The following is a 16,239-nucleotide window of genomic DNA, read 5'->3' as shown; positions in this document are numbered from 1 at the left end:
TGCTGTACAACACTTTGTTGAAGGTTATCCTTCGAACCTATAGGTATAATTCTTGGAGATTAGTGAGGGGAGAAAGCGGAGCAAAAATAAATCTTGCTAGTTTAGTTATAGTTTTTCTTGGAATTTTTCGCCCCCCTACGTAAGCGATAAGTTTATTGTGGTAAAAGTGCGTTACCCATGTTAATGTTTCGTATTTCTGCACGAGATGCAGCATCGAATACTACTCAAACTACTACAAAAGTAAATATGAGGCGAATCTTGGTTTTACAAATTTGACCTTACTAGTAATACATGGTAGTGACAAAATTTATATGCAATTGATTATATGAGAATGGTGGAGTAATAGACCTGTTAACCATGGGTAAGCACCTTGAAACACCTTAAAGGCTGAGTTACCATAATTTCACTGCAAAACTCTGTTCGTAATTTCAAACAATAAAAAATGAAATGATTACAATTCCTCGGAGCTTTCCCGAAACAATATAGAGATGTATTTACGCGAATTATTACACTTCACGTGAAAGCCAATAGTTTTTTATTTTTTTTTTTTTGCCAGTTTGCAAATTTCACACTATAGTTGCAAAAAATTAAGCAGAATGCAACATCTAATTTTCTACATTTTGTGTGAACATGTTTGAATCACCACACCTCAGTTCTAAATATTAGTTGATCCTCGAAAACTAGATATTTCTTTTTGACTTTAACTATTGTTTATTCTCTTTGTAGAATAAGAGGGGTGAAGGTACCTTTTCAATTATTATTAAATAAGAATATGTTATATTCCAAGAAATTCTACAAAATATCGGCAGAAAGGAGAAATATGTAATTCTGAAAACAGATGATTGCAGTTGGCTATGAAATTCAGCCAACTGATAATGCGGCCACTAGTCAACCATAAAGTTGTTTCAGGCGTTGAAACGATCTTATTTTGAAACTGTTTCAAGATTCGATCTGACGAGTAGTCATGGAAAAATATTTCCCAAAAAAGAATGCATTTTTTCGGTTAAAAATTCCGTTTTACTGGGGGTTCGCGCCATCCATCATAAATGCTCATGAAATTTAGTGGGGGAGATTGTAAAACACTGAGCTTCATTTAATGCAAAATGGTCAAGCAAGAAGATTTTGCCGTAGAGCAATTCATGGATAAATATGAAACTAAAATTAAGTATAACATGGCAGAAACATGCGTTGATTCGCTTAGTTTTAACCAGTTGTTTGGGTTAATTGCTGGTGACTCAAATGTTAAAGTATTGACAGAAAAGATCTTAAACACTAAATTAACATATGGTCATATTAGAGGATCTCCCGAATTAAAACAAGCAATCGCCAATATTTATAGTTCAGATGGAGGTAGTATTACTCCAGAGGATATCGTCATTACAAATGGGGCAATTGGTGCTAATTTCTTAACTCTTTATTCCTTGGTCGATGCTGATGATAAAGTTATTGTTGTTAATCCAACATATCAACAATTACTGTCAGTTTCGCAAGCATTCTCCGGAAAAGCTGAAAATATCATTAGTTGGGATTTAAATTTTGAAAATCATTACTTACCCGATCTTGATCAATTGAAGGAATTGGTCGCCAAACATTCACCTAAGTTGTTGATTATCAATAATCCTAATAATCCAACTGGGGTTGTATGGGGTGATGATATTATGAAGCAAATAGTTAAGATTTGCTCTCAAAGTGATATGTATTTGCTTTGTGATGAAGTATATCGTCCTTTATATCATTCAATTTCGGATAATATTCCTAAATCTGTGGTTAGTTATGGATATACCAAAACAATTTCCACTTCTTCTACCAGTAAAGCATTCCTGTTGGCTGGATTAAGATTGGGATGGATTGTGACTAAAGACAGTAATGTTATCAATGGATTATATTCTAAACGTGACTATAATACTATTTCTGTTTCAATTATTGATGATTTATTGGCAACAGTTGCGTTAGAAAATTATAAGACTATACTTAAAAGGAGTTATGAGATTTGCACAACAAATCTACAGATCCTTCAAGATTATATCGACAACACTGACTTATTATCATGGGTGAGACCCAAAGGTGGCTCTACTTGTTTTATCAAAGTAAACATCGAAGGTATTGATACAATGAAGATGTGTGTAGAATTAGTTGAACAATTCGAGACATTGGTTGTTCCTGGCGAAGTATTCGACAACAAAAGAGGATACATTAGAGTTGGTTTTGGAAATAGTAGTGACGATATCAAACAAGGTTTGGGTCAATTGACCAAATACTTTAAGAGTAATGGGTATTTAAGTTGATTCCAGATTAGTAAGCATTTACTAATAGATTTGTCGTATCAAGTTAAAATAAATGAAGCCGTTTGTCAAATTTCAAATCTCGTTTATTTATAGCATATATCGAAACAAAATTGAACAAAGCAAAAAAAAAAATTTAAAGACAAGTAGTTTATGACGTAATCGGAACACATTATGCCGTTTATTTACGAATTGCTATCGAGTAGGCTATTTTTAGATTTGACTTTGTAAAATTGAACGTGATAAAGAAAGATGAAGTAGTAGCTAGTATAAAGTTCGGACGAAATGAAGTAGATCTAGGCATCTTGTTGCTAAAATGTACTGTTTGGTAGTTCCTATAGAAACACATAATATAACCCCTGACAGGATCGCGTAAAATTGTCCAAATATGTTAATCTTACCGAGATGATCAGCAATTCCAGGATCTACCACCAATCAATTCCAAGTACTTTGTTGCAAAAAAAAAAAACAACCTAAATTAGAAACAGAATACTGCATTATTTCGTGCTAAAAAGTAAAAAAAGAAGTTTCTAAAAATAAATTTTGCTCGCGTCCAAATCTTAACAATTCACTCGTAATTACAATTGAAAAATTTTCGACTCTAAAAATATCCTAAGCCAGTTGGGGGAAACTGAAAAGTACTAACAGGTGGGTGGTGGGGGGGGGGGTTTGTCCAGCTTGAAATATAAAAGGACAGTTTGACTCTGAAAAAAATTCCCACACGAAACTTGTGACATTTTAATTTGAAATAAATCACTCGTTGAAATCTTAAGGTAATTAAATTTACTACGGGGTTAATTTTTTTGCTGACCTTTAATCACTACCAAAATTTTTCTACCGCCCGCCCTGGCTGATCACACTTGCACACACAACCACCCTCAGTCCGCGCCTTTCTTTTGATTTGCTGTCACTCCGCCTTTAAATAATCATCCCTTACTTTTTTTTCAAACAAACCAAAGTCATCATTAATTGACAACACAAAGCCATTGCGACAATCAGTTTTGCGTTTAGCCTTTTTTTGTTGACACATCTTTACACTCACACCTACCACACAGGCCCTGGTTCCAGATCGTGCATTACATTCAGATCACACAAGCATCTCCACATCACCTCATTATTTGAAGAACTGATTTTTCTTACTCACAAAATCTCACACAAAGCACACAAATTTTTTTGCATCTTATAGAACATAAACCATGTCTAGCAAAACAGATGACACCGGGGCAGCTGCTCCTATCTACTACGGACGTACCGTTAACAAAGTCTATAACCAAGAATTCATAATTGATCGCAGATTCAAGATAGTAAAGGAATTGGGTCATGGTGCCTATGGTATAGTTTGTTCAGCAAAATATGATGATGGAACATCCACTACAACCACAGACTCTTCTAATAATAGTTCATCCAGTGATGGCTCATATGTTGCAATTAAGAAGATCACTAATATTTTTAGCAAAAAGATCCTTTGCAAACGCTCCTTACGAGAATTAAAACTATTACAATTCTTTAGAGGTCACAAAAATATCACATGTTTATATGACTTGGATATCATCCCCAACCCTTTGACTGGTGAATTCAACGAAATCTACCTTTATGAAGAGTTGATGGAATGTGACATGCATCAAATCATAAGATCGGGACAACCTTTAACTGATCTGCATTACCAATCATTCATATATCAAGTGTTGTGCGGATTGAAATATATTCATTCGGCCGATGTGTTACATCGTGATTTGAAACCAGGAAATTTATTAGTTAATGCTGATTGTGAATTGAAAATTTGCGATTTTGGATTAGCAAGAGGATTTCTGGAAAATCCAGAACAAAACTCGGGGTTCATGACTGAATATGTTGCCACTAGATGGTATAGAGCTCCTGAAATCATGTTGAGTTTTTCTTCATATACCAAAGCAATTGATATCTGGTCAGTTGGATGTATTTTGGCAGAGTTATTGGGAGGTAAACCAATATTCAGAGGTAAAGATTACGTTGATCAATTGAATCAAATCTTGTTGATATTGGGCACTCCACCGGAAGCTACTTTAACCAGAATTGGGTCTCATCGTGCTCAAAATTATGTCAGATCGTTACCAATTATGAGAAAGGTTAGTTATAAACAACTATTCCCTAATGCCAATCCATTAGCGTTAGATTTATTAGAGAAGATGTTGGCATTGGATCCAAGCGAACGTATTAGTGTTGAAGATGCTCTTAACCATCCATATTTAGAAGTCTGGCATGATCCACGCGATGAACCTGAATGTCAAGTTAAATTCGATTTCAAGTCATTTGAAACAGTTGATTCAATTGAAGATATGAAACAATTAATAATTGAAGAAGTCAAGAATTTCCGAGAATTTGTTAGAAAACCAATTGAAGAACAGCAACAAATTCAATTACAATTACAAATCCAACAGAAACAACAACAACAACAAGAAGAACAAGAAAGGCTTCAACGTGAACATGAAGTTAAACAAGCCATTTTACAACAACAAGCCCGGGAAGCCCATTTACAAGAACAACGACAACAATTTGAAGCCATGGATATTTCCCAAACTCCCGCACCTTATGATTATCTTAATTCGGCACATTCACAAAATCCAAACACAACTGCGGTGGTTAATACTGATCCTCTGCAACTAACTGAGAATCAATATTATCAAATTCCAAAGCCACAAGAATTGGACGAGTTTGCCTTTTCCAATTTAGAACCAACCATGACTAATGTATCTAATCCTGAACTTGTCGATGATCAATTGTATCAGAATCTAACCCAAGCAACACCATCTGGGAATGATTACATGCGATTAGAAGAAGATTTAGGGTTTGGATTGGATGGCTCCAGGCTCTTCAATTCTACATTTCAATAAAAACATTTTTTACTTTCGACTTTTAATTTTAATTTTCACCAACTTAATAAGTAGTAGAGACCAAATCTATATTATTTAAACAATTGTATAAGTAAATAAATCTCCATTTTTCGCAAACACCCAAAATGTATACTGGTCAATGTAGAATCCATCAATTTTCCCATCGTATACAATTCCAGATAAATCAACACTTGCAAGGGGAATTTCAATCGATGGGACCAACTTATCATTAACAATTGGCGAAATAATAGCAGCATGTCTTGGATGATTGCCAGATTTCTTGTAAATATTTCTATAATGACGTTTTAACCGAACATCAAAAAGTGATTTGTAGATACTAACAATAATCTCAAGTTGGTCTGTGACTCTGGCTGCTGCAGCAATTGGATCAGGTGTAATATCATTGGGTGATAATAAACTAGTCATGTTCATAGTGGCATTGGCAATTGATCCTCCTGCTAATATGTCCTCAGGGGAACTTAATGACCTATGAATAGAAACACTGCCAACTCTTCTATGGCCGACAGGACTAGGACTACGTCCAATAACATGTTTTTTATAAAGTGATCTCCTTCTAGTTATTGGTTGTTGTGAAGGCTTCTCTTTGGGTTTCTTAACCTTGGGCAAGGCCTTATAGTCAAATTCCCAGAAAATGGTCTTTCCGTCATATCCACAACTAATCAATTTATAAACCAGGTTATTTGAAGAATCGTCGGATTTTATAAATTGAATGGCTTTAACTGTGTTTGTATGTCCCTTGAATCTACCAACAATTTGAATATCTTTGATCATAGGAGGGTAGACTTCTTTCAAAGGGAAATTAATTAATCTGGGAGTAGGGCTATTTTCATTCCTAGATGCATCGACACTAGCTACTGATGATGTATTATATGGATGATATGCAGCTGATAAAAACATTGGATTTGCTATCTGTCCTCCTGAACTAAGACTATTGATAGTTCCACTTCTGGATCTTCTCCCTGCTACTGGGTTTGCAGTAGATGCAACATTGGTGGTAGATACATGATTGCTTGTCCCAGTATTTTTGGCAAGTAAACCATTAACATTATAATAGCTCATTTTGAAAGTTTCAATTAAATCTCCTTTACCAACAACGCAAACAAATTTAAAATCAGGAGAGAATTGAACATCAGTTATTCCATCATTGAAATAGTTGGAAATTATGTCCGTGACTATTGAATGATTGTTTTTGTTCGTTTCATCACCAAAATCTAAATTATACGTGAATACAAAATCAATAAAACGAACAAACCCATCATTGGCAGCAATAGCAAGAATCATAGGTTGTGTTTCAGGTTTAGCTAAATTTATCAGTTTGGAGTATTCCAATGTCGAACTAATCGCGGTGATGGGCTTATGGCTGATCTTAAAGTGACCAAGTAAATAAACTGGATATCCTTGACTTTGGTTCAACTTTTCAAAATTTAACTTATTTATTGGACTCAAATCAAACTTTTTAAAATAGGTGATATAAGAATCACTTCCAATTTCCGTCTTACGGTAGGAACCAGTAGTTGCGCTTGCAGATTTCTTGATCTTTTCTTCCGATGAACTTGTTGTCATGAATGTAGCATTAGTCGGCGGCACTTCGTCATTGGCTGAGGGTACTCTCGGATACGGGTCAACAATAACAACTTCACCATTTGAAAACCCAGCAACTATCAAACAGTCGTAATTGACATGATGAATAATTTCAAGTGAGGTAACTGCTACATTAGGAGTAAAGGGGCTTGGAGTCTCTTGTTCAAACCCAAAATCATCAAATACCAGATAGGTTAAATCTGATAATCGAATCATGATTAGTTCGCCGGATTCAAAACCACAGACAATAGTTGGTTCCTTATCAAACTTAACAAATGTCGTCATGGATGTAATTAATGCAGATTTATTGAATTGCACCCTCAACAATGGTTCTTGGATTACTCTTGGAACAATTTCGGTTGCTGCAAAAGCAGCAGCTTTCTGTTGCTCGTTTGCATCTTCGCTTCGAAGCTCTTGCAGGGTAAACAACGGAGGTTTTTCACCAACAACTTTCTTGGTGTTTGTAAATGTTGACGATGGACTTAATGCAAAAACATTCAAGACATTAACATGACTTGATACTAAAAGTTTATCAGCTTGATCTGATCGTAGTTGTTGGATAAAGTCTTCACTTTGTGACACTTTTTGAATAAGCTTATTCGGCTTATCTAGCAACTTATGAAACAATCTATCATTGGCACCCTTCCTGTCATTCCCAAAATTCAATAACCTGTTGAAGTTAGTGGTTAGTTTATTAAAAGGGTTATTCTTGGTTTTGTCTTGTTGTTGGTGTTGTTTCAATTTGTCATCGGTATGATTATGCAAAGGTATTATCTTAGTTATACAACCAGGGTTCAAATTAACAATCCTAAAGGGATCATGACTTAAAGGATTAATATTGGCACCTATGTGTAAATTGCCCTCCATTCCCTTATCATTGTTTCTAACAACTGATTTAAAAAGGCTTGTTATGTGATTTGGTAAAGAAACATATGTGTTTGATTCATTCTTGGAAATAGGGGGACGACTAATGTTCAAATAAGTCTTATTCAATTGTGCAGTGTGTGTGTCGGTAGCTGATTCTGAAAATGGCCATAAGAACTCTTGATTCTTCAATGATATATCCGAATCATTAAGGGTATAATGCACATTATCATCCAAAGTTGTAAACCCAGGACAAACGGAATTGAGGAATGGGGCTGTCGGTGGAAGCTTGTTCAAAGGGACTGTTGTCAGTGTCATAACTATGGTACAGAATAGTTAAGCTTCTATATGTATTAGTCTAAGTCGTGATGGCAAATGGGAATGATGATTGTCGTATTTATAACTCTATTTGTACTTCTATTAATAAATCATCAAATGTTGCCTTTTTGTTTTGGTTGTCAAAAATGTAAAGCGAAAAACCTTGTGTAGTTGAGTTTGCAATGAAAAGAAATTTGTGTCGGTAATTTCGGTAGGGAATGTAAACGTCAATTAAAAAATTCCAACCACGTTACTTAGTTAAGATAATTCCAATTCTAACCCTCCTAAAATTTGAGTCTTTATTTCTCCGTTTTTTTACCCGCAGTAACAAAGTGTGGAAAGGAAACAACATCATGTTCAGTGGCTTAATAATCGTACCGGACCTGCATATAATCCCGACACCATGGGCATAAAGTTCATTGTTAACAATGTCGCAAAAACTAATAATGCTACTTCTTTTTTTGGTTGGGGAAAATGTCATTGCCTAAATTATATACAGGCGTAATCTACTACCCTGGTACGCTGGCAGACTGCATATAATCCCGGGTCAAATAATTATAGTAGGATTTGCCTTTTCTGGGTTACTTCTACAAAAGATAATTAAAAAAAAAAAAAAGAAAGAAAAAAGTTAGTGAAATATCATCCTTAACTCATTCTTTTATGTTCTACCCGGTTTAGGTTCATTTATATATGAATGATAGTGATCAGAATGCCATAAGCAATTCGATTTCTTGGTAAATATTTACCATAATGTCCGTTATTTCAGTTCTTCACATCTAATACGATGCCTAATTGACGGGGCTACTTCCAAAATTCAGCAGAGCCAACTACACATCGGATTTCAGACTCACTCTCCATAGAATTGGATGAAAATTAAAGAAATACAAAGTCAACTTGATTTTAAACATGATGTTTCAATTTTAATATGATTTAACGAAATTTTAAAGTGTTTCACCGTGCTTGCTCAATTAATGGCAACCAAAAATATGTGGACAGTTATACCTGAGCGAATCTGCTTGTTCAGTATCAAAAAGTGAATCAAAATTCTCCTCGAAGGTGATAATCAAGTTAATACTAACTTAGAACACTATTGAGATCATGCAACGTCTATGTATCTGTGCATGGGACTTGGGTCTTTTATAACCACTAGAGTTGTATAAATGACCGCATACCATTGCTCACGTGATACATCGTGTCACATGACTAGATTTCCATTTTTAGCAATTCTCCCCCAATTCCAAAAATAATCATTTTTTCCGCTTTCCATTTGAAACGGAGGGCAAAAAAAAAAATAGGTGTCCACGTCGTCCAACCCCTATTAACTTATCTACAAACCCACCCACCAAAGCAGGGTAAATCCCGACTAATCAATCAACTAAAGGGGTTATACATTACTAGGCATACCGTCACTTTTAAATACCATCCACTAATTCCGGAATCCAACCGTTCAACCCGTTTAATTTGCATGGATTGTGACAGATTTGTCTAAATTCGTCCATTTGTTTTGCTTTGACTACCAAACCCACCCCCCTTAATATCTGCATACACCAAATTTTTTTTTGTTAGTGTTTCCGTCCACGGGAGTTCTGCGCAAGAAAAAAATTTTTACTAGAGTAACATCCAATCTTCAATAGTTAACCGGTTGAAAATTTTCCCAATTTCGTTGAAAGCTTGTCAAGTAAACACAACCCATAACATTGTTAATATTCAACAGCAATCCATCATTTTGACTAAAGAAAAAGAGATCAGGGACACTGTTTACTTCCCTAGTTGCTTGCTGGCATAAATTTTTTTTGGCATAAATATACATTATAGAAGAAACAAGGCATGGCAATACTACCAGCGAAAACGCCTAGTAAGGCAAAACATCATGTTGCTGGTGCCAGGTTTCGACAGCGGAAGATATCAGTGAAACAACCGTTAACTATATATAAACAAAAGGATTTGCCGACACTAGATATAAATAATGAATTAGAACCAAGTCAAGTAAATCATTTGAGCGCATCAAATGGTACACAACCACCACGTGATATTCATGCTATAGAAACCGGGGTCGATAAGAATGAAGAGGATGAAGTGCATTTACAACAAGTCATTAATGCTGCGCAAAAGGCGTTGCTTGGCTCCAAGAATTCTGGGGATAAAACGGATGCAGAAAAAGGTCATACAAGTGTATATATTCCAACTCCAGATGCATCCAGAATATGGCCAGAGGCTTCTAAATATTATAATGATCATAAGTTTAAAGAACCAGAGACCAACATAAAGTTTAGTGCCACTGTTGAAGATACAGTTGGTGTGGAATATAATATGGATGAAATAGATGAACAATTCTTTAATGACACCTTGACCAAGCATTATCCCAAAGTTCCTAATGCAAAAAAGAATAAGCTGGAGGAGAATACTAGAAAATGTACTGAACTTGAATTTGAAACCATTTGTGATCGTTTGGAGAAAACTATTGAATCTAGACAACCATTTTTATCCATGGATCCCTCCAATATCTTATCATATGAGGAATTATCAACTTATATAATAGATCAATTTAAAAGCACGGTCAAATCAAATAATCCTTATGTTGAATCAAGTGGAGGCACTCTTGAATATATATCTACAACAACTTTAAAGGAGAGATTATCTAAAGAATTGAATTATGAACCATTTACAACCCTCTTTGATAAGAATCCTATGGAGCAAACCTCAACAAGATTAGTACGACCAATACCTAAGTTATTTGAATTGTTTGGTAAACCCATATATGAACATTGGAAGGAACGTAAAATTGAACGTAAAGGAAAGTCCATAAAACCTATGTTGAAATTCGAAGATCCCAATGCTAATGAAAAAGATAATGATAATGACCCATATATTTGTTTTAGACGTCGTGAGTTCAGACAAGCTCGTAAGACTAGAAGAGCTGATACTTTAGGTGCTGAAAGAATAAGATTATTACAGAAATCGTTGCACCGAGCTCGAGATTTAGTATTGAGTGTAAGTGAGCGAGAACTCATGAAACTTGAAAGTTTACAATCTGAATTAGATATATTCAAATTACGTTGTGAAGCCAAGAATCTCAAACGTACTGTTGGTGTCAAAGGTGATGACTATTTATTCTTTCCTCACAAACGGAAAAAGGTTATCAAACCCAGAGAAGAAGAGGAAGAAAGAGAAGTCAAGCGAAAAGAAAGAAGAAAAGGAGAATCATTACATGCACCAGTTCCCACAGTCCACAAAGACAAGCATGTACCTCAACCACAACCTGTTGCCGAAGGTGCTGCTACGAGTCAACCATATGTCAAATTACCACCTTCCAAGATTCCAGATATGGAACTTGTTACTGTATCATTAGTATTGAAAGAAAAGAACGAATCCATTAAGAGAGCTGTATTTGATAAGCTACGTAAGAGGAAGGAACAAGACAAGGGTTATGTTAATCTTACAAATGATCCATATCAACCTCATTTTGATATTTCTATGAATGACAACACCAAGGAATTAAGTCATATCCCATATTCATCTATTGCTGCTTCCAATTTCCATCAAATCAATACATCTAATTATATAAGTGAATCTTTAAAGAAATTATTGGAAGAAGGTAAACCAATCCCTGGTATAAGAACATTTAGAGGATCTAATGGTGAATTAATTCCAACAAAGACATTCCCACATATACTGTCCTTACTTCAAGATAGTATTGATCACAACAAATACACTTCAGTCAGTTACATTGCTCAGCTATTGCATAATATTGAAACACATAATTTTAATGCTTACAATAATGGTTATGGTTATCGTCAAGGACAACGAGAGGTTGATGATGCAGCTAAGTTATCAGATCCAATTTTCAGATTACGAAAGAGAGCTGGTAGAAATAACCGGGTATATATTGACAGGAGAGGCTTGGTTAAAAGACCAGATGATGTTATTGATGAATTCTTGGATTTAGATGCTATGGATGTTGATTCAGAAGAAAAATCAGCTATTCCAAATGTTTATGATTCAAAGGTTGATACTATAACTAGATTGGATTCTCATTGGAGGTTTGACAATGATTTATCAGAAAACCAAATAGGTTTATTAGATCCATTTAGCTTGGATCCATCCAAATTAAATTGCATTAGTGATGATACACAATCTATTCGCTTTGGTTCCATGTTGTTGTCGAAATCTTATGGTTTGTTAAAGGAATCTGTGCAACAAAAGCAACAAATTTATATGCAACAAGTTAGAATGCGTGCACTTCAACAACAACAATTGGCAAATAAACAAGCTCAGTTGCAGCAGCAACAACAACAAAATCAACAGCAACAACAAGATCAAAGTCAATTAACTCCACAGCAACAAGCTCAACTTCATGCTAGGCAACAAGCTGCTCGTCAAGCCGCGGCATCTCGTTCACAGCAACTGCCACAACGTCAAGGTATTGCTGCTGGACGTCAAGTCGCCCAGGTTTCTAAAATTCCAAGTGGAAGTATTCAAAGATCATCTTCACAAGGGAGCCAATCCAGTACGTCATCCACCAGACCATATTCGAACTCTACTGCTAATCGAAAACTTTCTTCTGATGAAACCAACCCTCCAAATTGATAGGGCTGATGATTTTAGTTCTTGTGTATATATGTTGTACAATCATTTCAAGTTTTGAATTCTCTCGAAGAGATTCACAAACTGGTTCTAACATTTTTAGGACAAAATTAAAGTATGTATTATAGTGTAATGGTTATTAAATTTTTTTTTAAAGTTTTGTACCAATTGTAATCCCTACAATATTTATCTTTCTCTATATCTTAGTTTATTAACAAGGTTCTATAAATAATATACAAGACTATTAAAATAATCCTTCAATTTCACCTTCATCGTTAACTTCTACATTCATGAATCCGGCGTGGGTAGGTAACCCTGGGATGGTCATAATTTCTGCAGCTAATGCATACAAGTATCCAGCACCAGCAGAACAACGGACTTCTCTGATTGGAACCACGAATCCTTGTGGAACACCCTTAAGAGCAGGATCATGAGACAATGAATATTGCGTCTTGGCAATACAAATTGGTAATTTGTCATATCCTTGCAGGGTGTAGGTTTCTATTTGTTGCTTGGCAAGTGGTGATAATTCGATACCACTAGCACCATACATCTTAGTGGTGATTGCATGTAACTTGTTTTCAACGGAGTCATTCACATCGTAAAGGTATTTTTGTTCTTCAAGTTGGTTAGATAACTTAACAGATTCAACAACAGATTTGGCAAGGTCAAGAGCACCAGCACCACCTTGAGCCCAATGATCTGAAGCAACTGCAAAATCTGCACCAGCATCAAGAGCAAGCTTTTGAATGAGATTGATTTCGGCAGCAGTATCAGTTTCAAATTTGTTAATAGCAACAACGACGGGAACATTATATTGTTTGATATTGGAAATTTGCTTGGCTAAGTTGGCACAACCATGTTCAAGATATTCGAGGTTTTCAGTCAAGTATTCCTTAGGCAAAGCAGTACCTGGTTTGACATCAGGAGCTCCACCGTGCAACTTCAATGCTCTAGAAGTGGCAACAAGAACAACAGTATCAGGTTTAAAACCAGAGGTTCTGCATTTGATATTGAAGAATCTTTCACCACCCATGGTGAAATCAAATCCAGCTTCAGTAACAACAAAACCTTTCTTACCATTGTTAATTGGGTTAGATGGAGAAGTTAACTTGAGAGCTAATTGATCAGCGATAACAGAAGAAGCACCAATTGAAATATTAGCAAAAGGACCAGCGTGAACGAAAACAGGAGTACCTTCAAGAGTTTGCATCAAGTTTGGCTTAATAGCATCCTTCAATAAGGCAGTGATTGCACCAGCACATCCAATATCTTCTGCAGTGATAGCTAAACCTGTATCTTTTTGGGTACCAACAACAATTCTACCAACTCTTTGGCGTAAATCTTGCAATGACGTGGAAAGAGCGAGGATGGCCATCAATTCTGATGCCACAGTAATGTCCATTCCTGATTTTCTAGGCGGGTATTTGGAAGCTTCATTCTTACCTTGACCAATAGTGATTTCACGAACAAAACGATCATTACAATCAACAACTCTCTTGATGGTGATAGAATCTGGATTAATGTTTAAATGAGCAAATTTTTCAATTTCTTCAGGAGTTAAATCATCTGGGTTGGTTTTATTAATTCCCAACTTTTCTAATCTCTTCAACATTGACGGAGTAAAAGATCTGACCCCCTTCTTTGCTGGAACAAGTCTCTTATAGAATCCAGAAATTGTCTTTGAAACTGATTCATGGAACATTCTTGTGTCAACAGCAGCACATAAAAGGTTTTGAGCTGCTGAAATAGCATGAATATCACCGGTTAAATGCATGTTGAATTCATCCATAGGAATAACTTGTGAATAACCACCACCGGCTGCACCACCTTTAACACCAAAAGTTGGACCCATTGATGGTTGTCTAACATTAGCAATAGAATTATAACCAAGATGAGCACCAAGAGCTTGGGTTAAACCCATGGTAGTTGTAGATTTACCTTCACCTAAAGGAGTTGGAGTGATACCAGCAACAAGAACATAGTGACCCTTTTCATTGATTGATCCTTCAACTTGTTCATCTAATCTTTCAATAACACTCTTTGGGTCAACTTTGGCTTTGAAATGACCGTATTGTTCTAATTCACGATCAAGAATACCCAATTCTTGAGCAACTCTTGTGATCTTTTTAGGTTTTTGTGCACGTGAAATTGCAATATCAGAAGGAACTGGGGTTTCAAGATTTAATGGTAATGGTTTGAATGCATGTTCGTGAGCCTTTTGGGCATGGATTAAAGCAGCGTCGTAAACATTGGAACATAACATGGCAACAGTCATTGGTCCAACACCACCTGGAACTGGAGTAATGAATCCGGCTTTCTTTACAACTTCATCATAATCTACATCCCCGACTAATTTCTTACCATTTGGTGAGTTTGGATCTGCTTTATAGTTGATACCGACATCTATGACAACTGCACCTTCCTTTACCCAGTCACCTTTAACGTATTCTGGAATACCAACAGCAGCAACAACAATATCTGCTTGACCAACTATTTCAGGCAAATTCTTTGTGTATCTATGACAAATAGTAACAGTACAATCTTCATTTCTTAACATAGTTGCAACTGGTGTACCAACAATATCAGATCTTCCAATAACAACAGCGTTCTTTCCTCTTAATTGAATACCAGTGGTTTTAATTAACTCAATTATACCATTTGGAGTACATGGCTTAAAAATTGGAACACCTCCCTTTTTGGATAATTGACCAACATTGTAATGATCAAAACCATCAACATCTTTATCAGTAACAACTGAATTTGTAATCAATGTTTCATCAATATGCTTTGGTAATGGTAATTGGATCAAAATTCCATGGACTTTTGGATCCTTGTTCAATTTTTCAATTTCTTCCAACAATTCATCTTGAGCAATATTTTCATCGAGTTTGACCAAACTTGAATTAATATTGGAAGATTTGGCAGCCTTTAATTTGGAACGAACATATGCTGATGAATCTGCTCTTGAACCAACTTGAATAATTACCAAATTTGGTTTGAATCTTAATTTTTCAAAAGTGGTATCTTGGACGTCATGTTGATACTGTTGTAAATTGTATGAGATCACCTTTTCAGCAATGTCTGTTCTTATGGATTTGGCCAACTTTGTTCCGGAAACGACAACAGCATTCAAATTGATGGAAGAATTGTAAAATGTTCTGTAAGACTTTATTGCCCTTTTAAGAATAGGGACACTTGATCTGGATTTTAGCATATTACCTCTATGTATATGACAATGCACAAGTTTTCAGAATAAGTTCTTATATAAACGGAAAATGAAAAAAAAAGTTTTAGATTCACGCTTTTTTTTTTTGCAATGCTTGATATACCTTTGCTTGGTAATTAGGAATATGGGCTAAGGGTTGGTTAATGAGTCAAAACCAAATATGATAGAAAGGATTATAAAGAATAATTACTTCAAATTAAGAAAAGAAAAAAATGAACTTTAAAAAATTGTGACGCCAAATCCCGTCAATTTATCCGATGCTCAAGGCGATGAGGGATTCGAAATCTCTTGGCTTAGTTTCAGTATGATAATTAATTCAAGGTGACTAATTTTAGACCATTTTTGTAACACTGATTTGGCTGGAGGGGAACTAAAACGAGAATAATAGAACATTTTGTATGCAGGAATATAAGTCGCAATGACAATCCGCGCTCCGTTTCCGCTAACAGAACTGAAAATTTTTCACTGTAAATGGAATTTTATTCCGATG

The 16,239-nt window shown here is 35.5% G+C and overlaps 5 protein-coding genes across 5 annotated transcripts; 3 read left to right on the top strand and 2 right to left on the bottom strand. All coding sequences in view use genetic code 12, as the record gives it.

Annotated features, from left to right (window-relative positions):
• Positions 1 to 696: 696 nt before the first annotated feature.
• SPAPADRAFT_149728 (uncharacterized protein) lies at positions 697 to 7,995 on the bottom strand (the record flags this gene model as incomplete). Its single annotated transcript, XM_007374124.1, has 2 exons — positions 697 to 5,523; positions 5,692 to 7,995. The coding sequence occupies 2 exons, from the start codon at positions 7,934 to 7,936 to the stop codon at positions 5,228 to 5,230; spliced, it is 2,541 nt and encodes an 846-aa protein (XP_007374186.1).
• On the top strand, positions 1,104 to 2,285 carry SPAPADRAFT_60036 (uncharacterized protein; the record flags this gene model as incomplete). The annotated part of the gene is made up of 1 exon (XM_007374126.1): positions 1,104 to 2,285. The coding sequence occupies one exon, from the start codon at positions 1,104 to 1,106 to the stop codon at positions 2,283 to 2,285; it is 1,182 nt and encodes a 393-aa protein (XP_007374188.1).
• MKC1 (mitogen-activated serine/threonine-protein kinase) lies at positions 3,899 to 5,152 on the top strand (the record flags this gene model as incomplete). The annotated part of the gene is made up of 1 exon (XM_007374125.1): positions 3,899 to 5,152. One exon carries the CDS (start codon positions 3,899 to 3,901, stop codon positions 5,150 to 5,152), a length of 1,254 nt encoding a protein of 417 aa, XP_007374187.1.
• A 2,161-nt stretch (positions 7,996 to 10,156) lies between the features above and the next one.
• On the top strand, positions 10,157 to 12,727 carry EPL1 (Epl1p; the record flags this gene model as incomplete). The annotated part of the gene is made up of 1 exon (XM_007374123.1): positions 10,157 to 12,727. A coding segment is annotated over one exon (1,039 nt), but the record flags the coding sequence as incomplete, so codon positions are not given.
• A 37-nt stretch (positions 12,728 to 12,764) lies between these two features.
• On the bottom strand, positions 12,765 to 15,737 carry MIS12 (Mis12p; the record flags this gene model as incomplete). The annotated part of the gene is made up of 1 exon (XM_007374122.1): positions 12,765 to 15,737. One exon carries the CDS (start codon positions 15,735 to 15,737, stop codon positions 12,765 to 12,767), a length of 2,973 nt encoding a protein of 990 aa, XP_007374184.1.
• Positions 15,738 to 16,239: the final 502 nt, after the last annotated feature.

This window comes from Spathaspora passalidarum (assembly GCF_000223485.1).
Source record: "Spathaspora passalidarum NRRL Y-27907 unplaced genomic scaffold SPAPAscaffold_2, whole genome shotgun sequence".
NCBI lineage: Eukaryota > Fungi > Ascomycota > Pichiomycetes > Serinales > Debaryomycetaceae > Spathaspora > Spathaspora passalidarum.
Note: the sequence above shows the minus strand (reverse complement) of the source record. Positions and strands in the feature narration are given on the sequence as shown.